The 18189-nt window shown below is 41.2% G+C and overlaps 1 protein-coding gene across 1 annotated transcript in view; it reads left to right on the forward strand.

The window, feature by feature from the left end:
- Nucleotides 1-17407, forward strand: part of MTMR8 (myotubularin related protein 8) — a 34173-nt gene extending 16766 nt beyond the window's left edge. Inside the window, exons 9-14 of the mRNA XM_006270108.4 lie at nucleotides 2187-2312; nucleotides 4577-4626; nucleotides 8333-8533; nucleotides 8964-9092; nucleotides 10076-10202; nucleotides 11175-17407. Coding sequence (XP_006270170.1) covers nucleotides 2187-2312; nucleotides 4577-4626; nucleotides 8333-8533; nucleotides 8964-9092; nucleotides 10076-10202; nucleotides 11175-11465 — 924 coding nt within the window. The 3' untranslated portion in view covers nucleotides 11466-17407. The remainder of the gene's footprint in view (nucleotides 1-2186; nucleotides 2313-4576; nucleotides 4627-8332; nucleotides 8534-8963; nucleotides 9093-10075; nucleotides 10203-11174) is intronic.
- Nucleotides 17408-18189: the final 782 nt, after the last annotated feature.

Here is an 18189-nt window from a genome sequence, read left to right on the forward strand (position 1 = left end):
TGTGGGGGGGATGTTGGAAGGCTATAGGCACCCCAAAATTCCTTGTAGGCACCCCTCCCAACGCTGTTTCCACTGCCACTAGCTCTGAGCCCAGCTGCAGCCTAGCTCCCCCCACCCCAGGAAGAGGCTGGTGCTGCCCCTGGCCCTAAGCATGCAGTAGATAACCTGCCTTCACCTTGTGCACAAATCTCAGGGGGGCAAATGTCCTGCATATATTCCCCATGGGTATGTGCAGCAGTGGGGACCTGTCTCCTCCCTCTCCACCCTGTCCCATGCCCTGGATGAGCTGCCCACAGCTCTGTCCTGCTCCCGGCCCTGGGGTCTCATTCACCACCCTAGCTAGGCAGCACTTGCCCCTGCCCCACACTCTCCCTCACCGATCTGATCCCCTCATGCCCCTTCTCCCCCACAGACTTACTGGCAGGACACTGCTTTCCAAGCTGCCTGGCTGCATTCTTGTAAATTGGCTATTGGATTGGTATCAGCCAATATGGCTGGTTAATAATTGGCTATTTGTATCAGCCAAGAAAATCTTTATCGGTGCACCCCTAGTTTCTACCCATGCAGAGGATTTGCATGAATAAAACCTATGCTCATCCACTACTCCCAGTTTATTACCCCAGCGTTGTATATTTTGCTCTGAAAACCCTTTTAAGTGAGGAACATATCTTATTTGTTCTCTAATGAGCCTGCTATGTCTTTTGCAAAAATACACTACTTACTTGAATGTAAGACAATGGTTTTCCCCCTCAAACAGCATGGGGAAAAAGCCCCGTGGTCTTATATTTGTATGCAAAGTGGAGAGGGGAGCAGGTGGCTGCTGCTGGTCTGACTGGCCTTGAGCCCCTCTTTCCACCAATTCCCCTCTGCAGCTGCTCCACCCCCTGCCCCTACTGTCAGGGGCAGCTCAGCTCTGGCTGGGGTCTCTCCCTAGCACAGAACACATGGAAATGCCTTTCCCTGCCTAGCCAATCAGTAGCGCTGAGACTGCTGCATTGTCTGCCTGGCTAGTCAGCTGTGATGAAACTGATGTGAAGGGGCAGAGACTGGGGGGAGTTTGGTACAGGGGGCAGAGGCTGTGGGGAGTGCAGGTGGCAGGGGGAAGAAGTGGGCAGGGCAGAAAGCAAGGGGACCACCTGAACCTCTTCCCCCTCCCCCAGTCCCCAAGCCAGCAATTGCTTTCCTTGCTGTAGCAGTGTGGAAGGGGGAAGGGAAGATTGAAGACAACCCTCCAATACTCAGATTCTGTACCTGCAAAATTATGAGAAACTTATAAATTTTCCAAATGTAGAATCTAATTATGGGGGTCGTCCTATATTTGAGTAAATACAATGTTATAAATCTAGGAATAGAGGAAGGGATATTAACACCCCTCCAGCCTTGTGCCACAGCTTCTGTCCGTTATTGCTTGTTCAGGCTTGGTTGTCTGAAACTTAATGAACACTTTATTGCTATCTATACACTACATAGTTAACATGCTCCCTCTAGTTCTGTCCTGTTCTATTCAATATAAGTTCTTAGAATTGTCTAACGTAGCTCCTTCCAGTATATTATTAAGTGATGTGACTACTACATTGCATGGTGGGGTAAGGAATTGTATAAGTAAGATTCTGTTTTAACTGCATCTTCAGATTGTTCCAAATCCTACGAGCATTTTTAAAGTGATTAGATCAGCAATTCCTTTAGCTTTTGTGAGTTTGTTCCACAGTCTCAGGCTGGCCTCCAAGAAAGCTACCTCCTGCACAGACAGACTTTACCCTTGCAGTATAAACGTCCATTGCGCCTGAAGTAATCGAGTTGGCTGTGGTATTCATTCTCAAGCTGTAAGTGATCATTGAGGTACTCTGGGCTCAGAAATACCACCTTCAAGAAGAGGACTGAGACTTGGAAGTCTGTTCAGTGATGCCAGGATAGAGAGCAGACAATAGATCTTAGGCACTTGACAGCCCAAGTTGCTGAAGAGGCATGCTACAGTGTTCTGTACTAGTTACAATTTCCAAAGAGCTGATGGCTTCATGCCCAGGTATGTTGTATTGCTGCAATTCAGACATCAAGTGACCTTCTTACCCTTGGATTTTGGGCAACTTTTATAAATGAATAGTAGACAGAGATGTAAGGACTGTCTTTAGCTTCAATAACTAGAATAACAAGTTGCCAAGTTGTCTTCTGTTTTATTCTCTTTGCAGGCTGTGAAAGATGAGAAAGCCAGTGTCCTAGTGCACTGCTCTGATGGATGGGATCGCACAGCTCAGGTCTGCTCACTGGCTAGCCTCTTTTTGGACCCATTTTATAGGACATGTAAAGGATTTATGGTAAGAACAGTAATGTTCCACATCTTAAAAATAAAATCAACTCTGACTAACTCATTCTTGTAGTTGTTTGGAATGTAAATAAACCCTAATTAAACACTTTAGAGTGCTTCTAGCAACTAACTTTAACAGATTCAATGACCTATAGACATGGAGTTGTTTTCCTGTAAAGTTATAATCACTCTGAATAGCATTGGCACAACAGCTAGTACATGATTTGTAATTCCCAAGTCTCTGTATTCATGTATATCCTCTAATGAGCCATCTCAGCAAGCTGCTCGCAGGTATAGGATGTGAACATGACAAAGGCTTACCAAGAGGATGGGGAGGGAGCTTGTTTTTAAAACCTACTGTGTAGCAAATTATCTTGTCTGTAGAAGTTCATATTGGGTGACATGTATTTCTGTGCGGTGGGCCAGCATAAGTTTTGTGCATCACTGAAGCCCCATTTTAAAACACTCTGCACCTGGGTGAATTGTCCATTTTTTTTTTTTTTTTAAAGAAATGAGTTGCTTTTTTGTACTAAGTGTTCACTGTCAAAATATAGCTTTGCATAGTTGGCTACATGTTGCTGCCTCCTAATAGGAGACCCATAGGGAAGCCACGGCTTTTGGCCCTTTAAGGGAAATTTAAACTCAAAACGCAGCTACCACTCGCGCAGTGTTTGCTGCTGTTGGTCTGCTGGTTTTATACAGAGCTGGATTCTGCTATGATATTCTTTTTAACATTCTGTTGCAACCTGAGAATCAACAATGGCTTGCTTGGTGTATGGGGCATGACAAGTGTTGCAGTGACAAACAATGAGATGTGATCATATTGGAAGCAAATATACTGAGATATTTTGTATTCTTTTGTTAAGAATACAAAATATTTTGCAAATCTTAAGACAGTGCCAAGAATTAGATGAGTTTAACAAAAACCCTAAACCCCACAAAATATTAACGTGAGCATTATAGCTTGCTTAACTGCCAAATAATACACGTTCTTTCTCTTGTTCTTTAAATCCCCAGATGATTGGTGACCTCTGGGCTCACTATACCGTATGTTCAGAGGTGTAGCAAGCTCCTTCAGTGCCCAAGGCAGGTGTAGGGGGTGGGGTAGAGATTATGCAGACCACTGTAGAAGAGGACAGAGTCTTACCTGTCCATGATCTCTGCTCTTATATGGTATGTTACTGCTGTAGCAGTGTGGTCTTCGGCTGCTGGCAGTGGGGGGCCAGACTCTGCACAGCAGCTGCAGCAGTTCCATGGTGCCCTGTTTACTCACCTTCCCCAGCCAGGCATGCCACTGGGTCCAGGACTGTGCCTGCTGTGGCAAAGGTTCCCCAGGAAGTGGAATGGGTGTCATTCCACTTGCCTCCAGATTCACTCCTGGGTGAGGGGCTGCTCCTACCTGGCTCGTAATGGCTAGGCAGAGCAGAGCTATTCTCATGGTAGCAAAGATGCCTGGTGGGTTTGGGGGGCATTTGATAACCTGTCGAAGATGCCATCCCCCCTGACCTGCCTCCACCCTGGGGCTGCTGCCCCATTTGCAGCCCTGCAGATACACTACTGAATATATTCTAAAAAAGATGCCTTTTAGAGCTATGATAATCAATCAAGATTAAAGCATAGATTTGTTTATTCAGCGTCTCATTATATAGCTACTTGTGAAGGAAAATACTGCTCCCAGACATGTTCCCAGGTTTAATGCAGCTTTAATCAATCCAGATATTTTTATTTTAAGTAAACATAGACAGAACCCATCCAGCATTTTTTAATGCTAATGAAAAATATGTGCAACCTATACCATGTAATACAAAAGAAAATGTAAAGAGTGTTCAGTTATTTTCTTTTTTTTAATTCTCAGTTGTGATCTACTACTCTGTCTTTTCTAATGGAAGAAGTTGTGTTGCAGAATAAATGGATGCTTTCAGCATGTATCTCAAGAGAAAAATGTTGAGGCTGTTTGGGTCTGGAATGGGTTTGTTTGGGTATTATGGGTCTGTAATATGCTTATCACAATTAATAGAGCAAAAGCACTCTCAGTATGACAGAACAAAAGATCTTAAAGAAATGCTAATCCAATTTGGAATAAATTTGTATCCCCATGGAAGTCTAATACTGTTGGTGAATTACTCCCAACCCATAAATCAAATAGCTAATAAATAGGCAGTGCATGACAGATAATACCTACCAATGTAAGCTATGAGAACTGTTAATATAATGCGTTTCATTTTTTCCAAGCAATTTAATTATTTTCTTTTGCTTTCTTTTTCTGAACGGAAGGTTCTAATAGAAAAGGATTGGATTACAGTGGGCCATAAGTTCTCACACAGGTAAAAGCAGATGACATTTTGGTTACTAATAAGGAGAAGGTTTGAAGGCAGATTGTAGCTTTCATGTGTTTAGAGTGATATTAAGTATGAAATATTAAGGTTTTAAGCAGATGTTTTGCCTGTTGTATGCATAACTGTTTGCCTTGTATACCGATAGGAGTTAAGAAAAAACCCAAACAAATGTTTTCGAAGTATTTACATACAATGTGGAAAACATTCATTTCAACCCATAAGATAAGTATTAAACAAACTATGCTCAGCGCAGAAGGATCATCAAGTAGAGAGAATAACATTTTCAGTACATTTATGGAATGCAAGTCAAATTGGTTGTTTCATTAACAAGTGCAGAGCACAGAGGCTTACTGGAACCAAACTAATAATAGGAGGAAATGGTCCAAATTGTTTTATAATAGTAAATGGTGGCAAACTGGGGCTCTGTACTGAGTTGAATTTTATTTCCTAATGATAACTTTAGTGTGCAAATAACTCCTGTTTAATCTTGAAGTCAGTCAGCCTTTTTTCTTAGAAACCACACTCTGGAAATAAAACCCATGTAGTGATCCTCATAATGTTTTCTTCCTTCAGTGATCCAAGGATGAACTTTAGCCCAAACAACCTAATTCTAAAGTCATTATTTCAGCTTCAGAAAGGACCATTTTCACCCTTGTTTTTTGCCTTGAAGGCCAAAAAAGTAAATGTGTTTTTCCCAATGTAAAGAAAAAGCTGTTCAAAACTTTGGTAAGCTCTTATTAAAGACTGACTTTACACCACTGCCTACGGAAATAGTTTTTCTAGTAGTGGCCTGTGCCTAATACTTCTGAGGAAGGTTTATCTGTCCCTTGTAATTTGTCCATCTTGTCTACAGGAGCAAAACCAATCTGCCTTGTAGTGTAGTTGAAATGGCAGGTGTGTTGGCTGGGATTGTGTCCTCTGGATCAGCTTTTTATTTTGTTAAGGAACCTTGTTGCTCTCCTTTTACTTAAGGAAAAAATAGTACTGAGCAATTCAGGTGCTCTGAGCAAGTCTGCAATGTCACAGTAAGTGGGATATAGTGGTCTCCGGCATGTGGGACTTTGATGCTGCCCTAACAGGCCCAGCTGGCCAAAGGTACTGTTCACGTAGGATTTGTGCTAAGATTTGATCAATATAAGCAATATGTCTTGAGGAACCACATTTCCTGTAGGGTAAATAACTATTTTTACTATCTTATAGTTTCATAGTTTGTAGGGTCCGAAGGGATCTTGACAGATCATCAAGTCCGACCCCCTGCAGGAAAGAGCACTGGTCAAACGACCCCAGCAAGGTGTTCATCTAGCCTCCTCTTAAAGACCCCCAGGGTAGGAGTCAGCACTACTTCTCTTGGAAGTTGGTTCCAGATCCTAGCCGCCCTGACTGTGAAGTAGCACCTCCTGATGTCTAGTCTGAATCTACCCTCTGCCAGCTTGTGACCATTATTTTTAGTCACTCCTGGTAGAGCTCGGGGGAACAGGGACTCCCCCAATGCCTGCTGGTCCCCTCTGACTAGTTTGTAACAGGCCACTAGATCCCCCCTCAGCCTTCACTTGTGGAGGCTGAACAGGTTCAGGTCCCTCAGCCTCTCCTCGTAGGGCCTGCCCTGCTGACCCCTGATCATGCGGGTGGCCCTCCTCTGGACCCTCTCAATGCTGTCCACATCTCTCCTGAAGGGCGGCATCCAGAACTGGACGCAGTACTCCAGCTGTGGCCTGACCAGTGCCTCATAGAGGGGGAGGATCACCTCCTTGGGCCTGCTCGAGATGCATCTGTGGATGCATGACAAGGTGCAGTTGGCCTTCCTGACTGTGTCCCCACACTGTCGGCCCATGTTCATTTTGGCATCAGCAATGATTCCAAGATCCTTTTCTGCCTCTGCACTGACGAGAAGGGAGTTCTTCAGCCTGTAGGTATGCTGCTAGTTCTTCCTCCCCAGGTGCAGCACCTTGCACTTGTCAGTGTTGAAACCCATCCTGTTCTCATCCGCCCACCCCTGTAATCTGTCTAGGTCCTATTGCAGCCTATTCCTCCCTTCTAGCGTGCTCACATCCCCCCACATGTTGGTGTTTTCGGCAAATTTGAACAGGGTGCTTTTTACCCCCTCGTCCAAGTCACTGATGAAGATGTTGAACAGCGTGGGTCTGAGGACTGAGCCCTGGGGGACCCCACTGCCCACATCCCTCCCGCAATGACCTCTGCTAATTCCCTCAGCACTCTGGGGTGGAGGTCGTTAGGACCAGCTGATTTAAATACGTCCAGTCCCTCCAGAAGTTCCCTGACTAGATCCTCACTAACCCTAGGCCTGGATGCGCCTCCCCTAGGGCCTGAGGGGGTCCCAGCAGATGGACTGATCTGGTCCCTGCTCAGGAAAATGGAAGCAAAGAAATCGTTAAATAGGTTAGCCTTGTCATCTGGTACGACAACCGGATTTCCTAGTGTGTCTTGCAGAGGCCCCATGTTACCGGGTACCTTCTTTTTGCCCTCTATATATTTAAAAAAGGACTTCTTGTCCTTAATCTGGGTAGCTAGTCCCAGTTCTATCTCCTCCTTGGCCTTCCTGACGGCCCCCCTGCAGCCCCGAGCAACCGAGGTATAGTCCTCCCTGGTGATGGCCCCTCCCTTCCGTTGGGTGTACGCCTCCCTTTTAGCTAGGAGATGTTCCCATATGCCTTTGGTGAGCCGTGGGCGCTTTTGTGCCCTCTTGCCCCCTTTGACCCTTGTTGGGATTACCTCCCTTTGGGCATGGAGTATCGTCTCCTTAAGAAACGACCACTCTTCTTGGACACCCGACTCCCCTCCCCTCCGGGACCTCAGTACTTCCCCAACTATTCTTCTCGTTCTATTCTTACCTCGTTGAAATCCGCCCTCCTGAAGTCCAGGGATGCTGCTTTGCTGCAGGCTTTTGCCACCTTGCGCTGGATGGTGAATTCCAGCAGGCAATGATCGCTGTCACCCAGGTGGTCGAGCACCCGCAGCCCCCTCACAAGGTCGTCACCTGTGGCCAGCACCAGATCCAACTAGACATCTCCCCTGGTGGGGCTGTGCACCTCCTGGGTTAGATGGAGGTCCTGTATCTCGGCTAGGAACCTATGTGAGCGGTCAGACCTGGCTGACTGCTCTTCCCAGCAGATGTCTGGAAAGTTCATGTCACATGATGACCACGTCTTTTGACCTAACTACCTCCGTGAGCTGACTTAAGAATTCCTGGTCCAGCTCTTCCCCTTGGTTGGGTGGTCCGCAGTAGACCCCCCACCGTTAAGTCCCTTTCCCCTCGACTCCCTTGTATTCTAACCCAGAGCACTTCAGTGTGCCCCTCATCCGACCTTGTGCTACTAGATGAGGATGTATTCCTCCTTGATGTAGAGCGCTACACCCCCACCTTTCCTCCTTGTCCTGTCCCTCCTATACTACCTATAGCCCTTGATATTCACCGCCCAGTCGTGCATTGGGTCCCACCATGTTTCTGTGAGCCCCACTATGTCTGGCTTGGTGTCAGCTAGCAGGAGGTTAAGTTCCCCAATCTGTAGAATTGTCTTTTGGTTATGACAAAAGTGTAAAGCAGTCTACCTTAAAATCATTTGATAGTTTTTTTAAAAAATATTATTATTTATTATTAATGGTGGTGATGGTGTTGCTGTTTTTGCTGACTGTTTGTAGGATGCAGCCTCGTAGCTTTTTTTCTAACTCTTTTCAGGTGTGGCCATCTGGATGGTGACCCCAAAGAAGTATCCCCTGTTTTCACTCAGTTCATTGAATGTGTCTGGCAACTCATGCAACAGTTTCCCTGTGCATTTGAATTTAATGAGCGTTACCTTCTTGAAATCCATGACCACATCTACTCCTGCCAGTTTGGGAACTTTCTTGGGACCTGTCATAAGGAGCGTGAGGATCTGAAGTGAGTTAGCAGTTTATGGAGCAACAGTCTGTAGGCCTCTTTGTGCTTTGTTAAAACTGAATTGGAAAGATAACTACAGGTTGAGGGAAACATTCTCTTGATATCTCATGTGTTTTGCAGTGTAAAAAAAAGATGTACATGCATGCACAAGAAAACAAGGAAATATTCTCAAACGTAGGAGGAAAGTGTCTCCAAAATTCTCATGTTTTAAAAGAGCGTCTGCTTAGGATTTGAAGTTGTCAATTTTAGATTTTACCTTGTCTAAATTATGACTCCCTGGGGATTGCAGTATTATTTGTTTGTAAAGTTAATGAAAGGAACTTTGGAAATGGATAATTCTCTTACCCAGTCCTACCAAGTCTTGCATAGGGTAATTTAGAATTATGCTACTACACTATTTAACTTTTTAAGTGATTTTTCTGATTGACAGAATCTTTGAGAAGACCCATTCCCTGTGGCCATTCCTCTTACAGAAGAAGCAAGAGTTCAGGAATCCTCTCTATAAGGGATTTACAGTTTACAAAGAGCTTCAGCCAAACACACTACCTTTCAGTTTCCAGTAAGTAACTGGAGGATGGAAGAATCGGGGATCACTCTTGTATGGGTGTAGAGATGGGCATCTCCCTTGTATGCCCTTTATCCTGTTTGAGATGCTTTTTACCAATAAGTGCCTCATGCCTCAACTGTTAAATGAAGCTAAGGATTGATAGGTAGATATGAAATAAGTACAAGCATTGTTTTAAAACTATTTGTTATCAATCAAGCTTCTTAGTGTTATAGAAAAATGGGAATTAAAATATGCAAATTGACTCCCCCAAATTTCTTGTCATGTTAAGTTTTGACAATAATACTAGAGAGAGAGAGAGAAGTAATTGTTAAATATAATGCTCCCTCCTCCCTCTCCCCCCACCCTTTTTAAATTGGGGGTATGCATATCTTAAGCTAGACTAATACATGCTTTTATGAGTGGCATTCATGCTTATGAGCATGAAGTGGTAGCAGTTAGAGTTGAAATAATTGTCACAACTAATGGACTTCTTTATACTGTTTTGTATTTGCTTTCTTAGGGCACTCCACTTGGACTAGTCTATTTCATTTTAGGTTTATCAGTCACAAGTGCTTAATACTGTTTGAGATCCATGGATGAAAAATGTGTTTTTAAGCATTAAGTAAAATACTTTGCAGTTCAAAGTACTTTACAACAGAGGGTACAGGCAGGAAAATATAAGACTTGCAGATTAAGTGAAATTGTAAGAGCTCACAGTAAAAATCAGCTAAAGAACAAATGTGACTGGTTTCATCTGTGCCATATTTGGCACAGGGCAGGAATATTTAAATCCTTGATTTTTTTCACTGAATTCTTAAATTTATGGAAACCTGTCTGTTACTAAAACGTTTTATAAAACCTCAGTTGTGGACTTCAATCTGGAGCTTTAACTAGTTGAAAATCTTTTCTCTTCATTTGAAGAATATATTGACTCTTGTTTGTTTGTTTTTATCCTGTTCAGCAGGTCTTCTAATTTTCTTTCTCTTGTTCTCGAGGTTCTGGTGTGGCATGTATAACCGCTTCGACAAAGGGATGCATCCAAAGCAATCTGTGTTAGACCAACTCCTCAGTTGTGTGAGCCAGAAGATGAAACTGGAAGACAATGCAACAGAGCTGGAAAATGTAAGTTCTGCAGGTGATAACAAAAAAGTAAAAAAAAAAAAAAAAGCCGTGATGTCTCATTAAATGTTCCTGAGATAGAAAGGAGAATCTTGAGAGGAGGAGTTGTTTCAGGAAGAAAACTGAATTCTCCCTCTCCCTCCTGGGGTTGACCCAAAACGTTTAAATTTTTCTCACATAAACACCGTGCCAAAGAACAGTTATTCACACAGCTCTAATATTTGGGTAATTAGTTTACTTTGGCATATATTTGGTTCCTTGAGAGCTGTTAGAAAGACTACGTCTTGGTGCAGGGTCAAAAGAGTACATGAGTATTATAAATGGGGTGGGGTGAGCCTGTGTTGTCCAGAGGCTTCTGTTTAACAACAGACTTGATATATGTTGGTGAGACTATACGGGGGAAGCCAGAATTGCTAATACTCATGCACTAAATGAGTACCAAGTATTTGCAACTCAAGGGTAGCTAATTGATCTCTTCCAACCAGTAGTGCTGAAAGGAAATTTTCAGTGTAAAATGTTTGTTTGTAATTTAATCAACTTCCCCAGAGATGGGGAGAAAGACCTATAGCACAACTTAAAGGATGTAGATCTGTTGTTTGGCTTTTAAGAATTGTAGTTTCTCCTTTTCTCTCCCATCTCTCAAAAAGAGCAGTTGTGGATTTTCATTGCAATTGGACAAGTTTCTGCTTATGATTTCTTTTTGTATAACTACAACTGGGCATCTAAAAATAGACTGGTGAAAAGGACTATTAAGTCCTTTGCTAGTGTGGCCTGAACTCTGGAAATTGGAGCTTTGTTTCACTAAACACATTTTTAAGAGGAAAAGTTGCCGATATTTGTTTATAAATGTTGGGTGCGGATTATGCAGTGCTGTGCTCAAGATACTAGCACAAGGCCATTTATACCAGGACCTTATCATTAGGAGGCCTTATCTTTTTGTTCGTCATTTTCTCTGATTCCTTTCTCTTGCTACAGAAGCTGCCATTCTTAGATGGTCCCTTGCCAAATGAAGCATGTTCCTTATCTAAAATTGTGAATGCTACAGTTGAATCTTCAAAAACACCAATGCTCAATACTCCCCAGGATTATGAAGGTGAACCACCAGCTCTATTGACCAATGGTACCACAGTTGGGGAACTTGATGTCACATCCCAGGTGGACCAAAAGAACAAAGAAAATCTTGCTCATCACCAGGACCTTTCTGGCCTCAGTAACACTGCTGGGGTTATAGATTCGGAAACTGAGGAGAAGCTGCAGCCCCAGTGATCAGCTCTAGTATCATGAACCATGGGAGTAAGGCCTGCAAGATCTGTGCCCTACTGGGAACTTAGCTTCCTCAGCCATTTACAGTTAAATGTGAACGTGTATGTTTGGAGGGGCTGTTTGTGAGTTGTGTGAGTGGCCTAGAAAAGAGATTTTGTCTTCAGCTTGGCTGCATTAGCACAGGTTAGTTGATAAATGTGCATGCAGAGCTGCCCCAAAGGCAAGAAAGCTATCTCAATTTACATGGTAAACCTCACTTTTCAGTGGATATATGGCCCCCTCTCCCACTCTTAGAAATGACCTTCCATTACTCCTATTTCAGAGTTTAAAAGACGCTTTTGGTCATTTTTATATGGAGAGTTAAAAACCAAACTGTAACTGGAGCTGGAGAGACAAAGTCTGTTGTTAAATGGAAGTGAAAGACTGTAAATGCCATTTTAGTTCATTCTCAAACCTGAGTAAGCTAAAAAGGCTTTTCTTAGCTCTTCAAAGATGCTCTGCATGGAATCCCACCCTGCTGCAGAAGCTGGTTCTTTTTTGTTCCCTATGCACATTTGTAAGGAGCTGTGCCTTTTATATGGAGACCATCTTAATGTCTAACCATGGCAATGTCATAATGTTTTATTCCTGTAATGTGTATCAATAGTACTTGGCATCCTTTATAGTTTTAAAAATACTGACTAGCTTTTGTATCTCTTGTTGCTGTCCACTTCCCCAAGAACTCAGATGGTTGTGTGAGTTGTCAGTCTCATGGCTGAAACCTTCCAAGAATACTCATTTCTCTATTCTCCAGCTAGTGTTTTTGAGTGATCAGATGAAGGTGGTAAGTCCCAAGGAGTCTATAGAACATGCATTTAATATTTTTTTTCCTACTCAAATCCTAGGAGTAAGAAACCAAAAAGAAAGGAAATAGTTTAAATTTATACTAGAGCTTCCGCTTCAGTTTTTATTTTGCCTAGAAAGGTTAATGGAGCAAGAGGTTGACTTAGCCACATTTAATTTTAAGATTTAAAGACATTCTCAAACCCGTAGGGAAACGATGATAATAAATGCAATATATTTTGCTTAAAATTGAAAACTAATGATTGCTTCATCACATCTTGAGTGACAGTAGAGAATGTCTTATGTCTATTGCCCTGAATCTTAAAACATTCCTGCAGATCCATTTGACACTAGCTTTTCTTTCAGGTCGTGACAGGCAAACTCATTTTTCCCTCCTTTCAAAAACGTTCTGTTAATTTCAGTAAGGGAAGTAGGTGCTCAGTCTGAGATCGTATGCTCTTTCAGGATCATGCTCTTACTACACAAATATGCATGTGACAGTTCCTGATCTGATGAAGCCAGAGTTAAGACCTTTGTGCTAATTCTTAATGGCTCATTTTAGTGCATTGTGTTCAAGCAGACAGAATTCTAAGGAGATTTTTGGCTTGGGTCATTGAAAATTGCATGGAAATGAACAACAGATCTCTGGCATTCGGCTTCTAGGTTGAGATATGGACTCACTGTGGTGTTTGCCACATTACTTGTGTTCCTTGAATCTCACTTGAACTTTGAACAAAACGGGAAAAAGAAAAGGCTTGAAATAAGTAGATTTTATTGGAAGAGAACTTTCTTCTTGGCTTCTCAGAGGAAAAACCTTGGAGCAGCTATTCCTCAGGCAGGATATTCTGGGTGATTTCCCTATATAAACATGCTTACTCTGTACTAAGAATGCCTTGTCCACTTTTCTGCTTTCACTGGTTCAAATGTTTGGGTTTCTATTAGATAGTGTCCTCTGATCTTAAAACCCATTTTTTTTTTTAGAATTTTACAAAATCTAATAAAAACAGATAGAAATGGTTTCAGGTTTTTTTTAAAAAAAGTGTTCCACTGCAGTATTGTAAAACAGAATGAACAGTCGTCATTCTTTTGCACATAAACTTGACTAAGATGGTTTTAGTGTTCAAGCTGAGCACTAAAGGGAGAGCAGAGGGAGGGAAAGTGGAGTAGTTAAACAACAAAAATATTGAGAAGTTGCCTCGCTCTGGTTTTATGCTGATAATGCTCTTTTTTGAGTATCTGACTTCCACTTAAGGTAGAAAAATATTCTCTCATTGAAGGGATTGAAGCATCTGGACTACAAAGATGGATGCTGGAGAAGGGATAATATAGTTGCCTTTCTTGCAATCAGAAGACAAGCCTCTCTTTATGTTAGTGGATTTTTAAACTTTTTAAGCGAGCAGGGTTTTCGTTTGGTTTTTTTATTTTTTAATATAGACTTTTAAACATAAAATTATTTCTATTCAGGATATAAGAGGGAGATAACTGCTTAGTATCTGAATGATATCTAAATATGTTTAATAAGTGCATCAAATACAGCTACTAATAGTGAAAGGATCTATTATGGAGAAAAAGTAGTGCTGTTACTTAAGTTATGGTACACCAAAAAAGACTCTGCCATTCAAATGATTGTGTATTTAATGTTACAGTTTTAGGTTAATGATTCTGTATAATGTATACATCTAAATTCATTACAGTTACAGAAAGGGATCCTGGATCTCAGGAGTTGCAAATCCACTCTTAACTCCATCTGCTGTTAAAGAGAAAAGAAAGACCTCCGTTAAACTCCTAAAATAACTAAACTTGTCTACAAGCCTTTTTTTCCTCATTCTGGCCACATTGACATAAATTACCAGACATACAAGGGACCACACCTTCAATTAAAATTCATTGGTCTGAGTTCATATAAGGCTCGAATGTATCTTTAGATTTCCCTGGAAAAGTGTGGTATGGAGAGAAATTCTTTCCCCTGTCTCGCCTCACCCAAAAGTTTCACACACATACTTTTAGTTGTTTGAGGGAGCAAGTGAAGTCCAGTGTTACTTTGTGTACTAGACTCTGTGCAGGTCATTTTGAAATCAAGAACTTTTACATTGAAAAGGAGGCCAATTAAGGCACTTTTCAGGACCGGTCATTTTGAACTTTTTTGTTCTTGTATGTGTTCTTTAAGGAGAGCTATGTACAGTGCTTTATCTTTAATTTTCACTCACTACTGATGGATTTAGACTTGCTGTTAATATTTATATAAGAATAGTTTGCAAAATGTTTATACCAATAATGTTACCTTGTCTTTGAAAATGTTACCTTGTCTTTGAAATCACCCGTAGATTTGTTTTAAAAAATATATGATAACTTTCCTGTTCATAGACTGATACAACACTCGGACATCTCCGCAAATTCATTGTATTCTTGAATCTTCCCTGGCATGTGGGCCTGGAAGGATTACTCTGAGTGCTGACAGTTGTGCTGGGCATTCAGTAATCTTGTTTTTTTTTTTTTACTTCAGTAATGAAACCATGCATGGCTGTAAACATTGAAATATAAAACCTAGGGAAAAAAGGGTCCAAGACAACAGCTAAAGCTGCCACTTTAAATCCTTTAGGTTTTGTGGGTGTGCACAGCTGCAATATGTTTCAGACCTCATTTTGTGTTGGTCTGTTAAATAAGCAGGCCTGAGAAGGAGTCCCAAAACTTCTAAGGGAACTCTGCAGTTTTTGCTATCAAAAGACCAACTCATTAAATGCTGCTCATTTTTGAGGAGGAGAGGATTTTCTGTGTTTCAAGACCAAAAACAAAAAGCAGATCAAAGCACTGAGGCATGTCATGCAGATTCTGATCAACTAGGATTGGCTTCCTGCTGTGTTTTTCTGCCAGACTGTACAAATATATGTTCAGTTTATAGTATAATGTCTTGCCTGCTGATAGTAGTGAACAATTTGGGTATTCAGTCAGTAATAACAGAAGGAAATCTAAAAACTGTTACTGAGCAATTGTCTTATACCACCATCTTCTAGGAGAAGAGTTACTTTAACTTGTAGTTTCCCCTAGTCAGTGACCTGAATGTTGTTAAGTCGGGAGTACAGTCCATGTGACAGGTTACTTTCCATTTTGATTTTAATAACTAGGCGGAAATGACATGTTACCATAGACAGATTTTTTTGTTTGTACAAACATCTGTCTGTTTTCTCTTCTGAAAGGTTTTTTTTTTTGTCTTTAATTAACAGTGCTAATGGCTGCAAATATAATTGGTCTTCCCCATCCTACAAAACTGGTATAATGTTACAATGCTTGTGGGTATCTGTGTAAAATGTCTTTTATTTCATAAGGAAACAACTGTGTTAGAAGTTGGAGTGGAAGAGATGTTTATATGGCTTTATTTTTTTTCATTTTTTAAAGTACAATATAAGCTTCATAATGCTGGAATTTTTAAATTATGTTTCACTTTGCAATTATTTTCCACAGTGAAAGTAGAGTCAGTGGTATCTTTTTCATTGTTTGAGAGGAGTAAGAGCAATGTTTAACTTGCTTATAGCTGCTGTATTTTTCCATTGGCCCTTTTTTAGGGTAAGGAAACACTGTTTATTAAAAATCTTTACTTGTGTGTTCTGTAGCCATGGTGGTATTTCTGCTCTTAAGAAAACCCATCCATTTAAAGTGCTGAAGTGAAGCATCTTCCTAGGAGGAACATGGTGGTTAGGATACTTTCTGGTTTCACTATTAGGCCACCCTCAATGAGGTAGGAAAAAAGATGGGTAGTAAGTTGGTACAAAAGTTGGTGGTTGTGGGGGTGGGAAGGAGTTGAGGTCTAACTTGAGAATGTGCAGAGTGCATGGTTTCCTCCGTGTCTAATGGCTTTCCACTGGGAAGACGCTTCAAGATTAGAATCTGTTTAAGTAAGACACCTTCTTGCATTCAAACTGACATTAGGCCACAGAGACAGATACACACCCTTCTGAGGTGTCTAGCATCTCTAATTTTGCTTGAAGCAGTGGTCATTAGGTACTGACCATGTCTGATGAGACACTGCACCTTGCATGAAGCAATTCTTAAGGAACATGGTAGTTCGTATAATGATCAGAGTAATTATTGCAGTTTATATTCAGATATCGAACAAAACTTCCACTGAAGTGTTAGTACCTGTTCATGTAGTACAGCCCATCCCTCCCCAAGCCTAATTGCTTGACACTAACGGTATACTGTCATTTTCATACAGAAATCATACCAAATATGTACTATACAATTCCTTTTTTTTCTCCACCCTAACTTTGCATTGCATTGTCGAATTATCTTTGCATAGAAGTGACAAATGCAAATATGAATCTGGAAGCAGAACCGTGTTTACATTCTGTTCCAATAGCGCGCAGCACATACTGCGTTTGGGTTCCTGTGGGAAACGTCCATTCTGAATGTATTAGCCTTTAATTAAAACAAGCTCTTATACATCATTTGATTAACATAAGCAGATTCTCACAACAGGCTATGTTAAAATCCTTGGTTTCCTGTATATCTTTAGCACTAATGATATCCAGCTTACTGCCAGTTGCACTCGGTAAATTATGTTTAAGCATCCTGTTGTCTTCAAACTGTAAAAGCAATGCAGAAAGAGAACTGGCTGAAATGTTTGACCTTTGTCTCTTTGTGTAACATTGATTCCTGTGTGTTTATGTATATATGTGTGTCCATTCAGTGTCCTATTTGTATTCTTTGTAGCACTGGATTACACCCTCTCAAGTGAGCACAGAAAAATTTCTTAAACTATCCATGAGTCGGTCTTTGTCGGAATGTCTTTGAAATTGTGTAGTGTTCAGCTTTAAATTTTAAATGTTTTCTGCTATTTTTGGAGGTCTCTTGCAATTTTTGTTGTTACTGTACCTTGTTGATGGATAGTTGTATGAAAATGAGTGATTAAATCCCCTGTTCTGATGTTCTTAAATTTGCTGCCAGGACTGTGTACATGTAAAACAGTTGAGCTAATGCACTGCTGAAAGGGTTATTTTTTACCATGTGTAGAGGAGCACTGTGCCATTTTCTGTAAATGTGTTTGTCTCATGACATTTCATTTGTACGTATTAAATTTTATTTTTGTTTCCTACAGAAAATAAAATACTTTGCATTTCTAAGGAGAAGGCTTGTGATGGGTGTCCCTGATGGGAATTAATGGTAGATCAGACCCCCAATGAAAATTTAAAAAAATCTTAGGGTGACAGGTGAATGACAACACCTTTGTTTCCAACAGTTACCTTGCAAAGGTTACCTGTACAATATGGCCCCTTTGGATTCATGGGACTATTTGCAAAGTATATATTGCCCCATGCAAGTTGGAGGCATCCTGACATCTTTATAAATGCTGCCACATGTGTCACTTCGCTATCCCACCTATTTTGCTCTACTTTCCTCTTCTTTATTAGAAGCAAAACCCCTTTACTGATATGTTGCCTTCCTCTTTAAAGAAAAACCTTTGTTTGCTATAAAATAAAAATCTGTGCAGGAAATGGTGTTAAGAACTCAGTAATTCAAAGTCCAACTTGTCCCATCTTGAGAAATGTGCTGCTGGATCTCATAAAATTGCAACTTTTAAATGCAGTTGCAAGATCTAACAGCTTGGTTCTGGGCTCCTCTAGTTTGCCAATTCTAGTGTCACCCCAGGAATACGGAGAAGTGATTTTTATCTAGATAATTGTGTCCCTCCATTTATATAAAGCACTTGGAATTGGCATTTAACCCTGTCATAGCTACTCCCTAATAGCAAGTTCAGTGGGGGCACAAGACTTGCTTGTTTCCTGCATGGTTTTTTATCTTGCTGAGCTAAGCCAGAGCTCTATATTACAGGAATTGCTTCCTAGATACCCTGTTACCCTTGCACAAGCTTCTGTAGCTTTCTGCTACAGCCTTGCCATGTCTGTGGGTT

The sequence above is a fragment of the Alligator mississippiensis genome, chromosome 8 (assembly GCF_030867095.1).
Source record: "Alligator mississippiensis isolate rAllMis1 chromosome 8, rAllMis1, whole genome shotgun sequence".
Lineage (NCBI taxonomy): Eukaryota > Metazoa > Chordata > Crocodylia > Alligatoridae > Alligator > Alligator mississippiensis.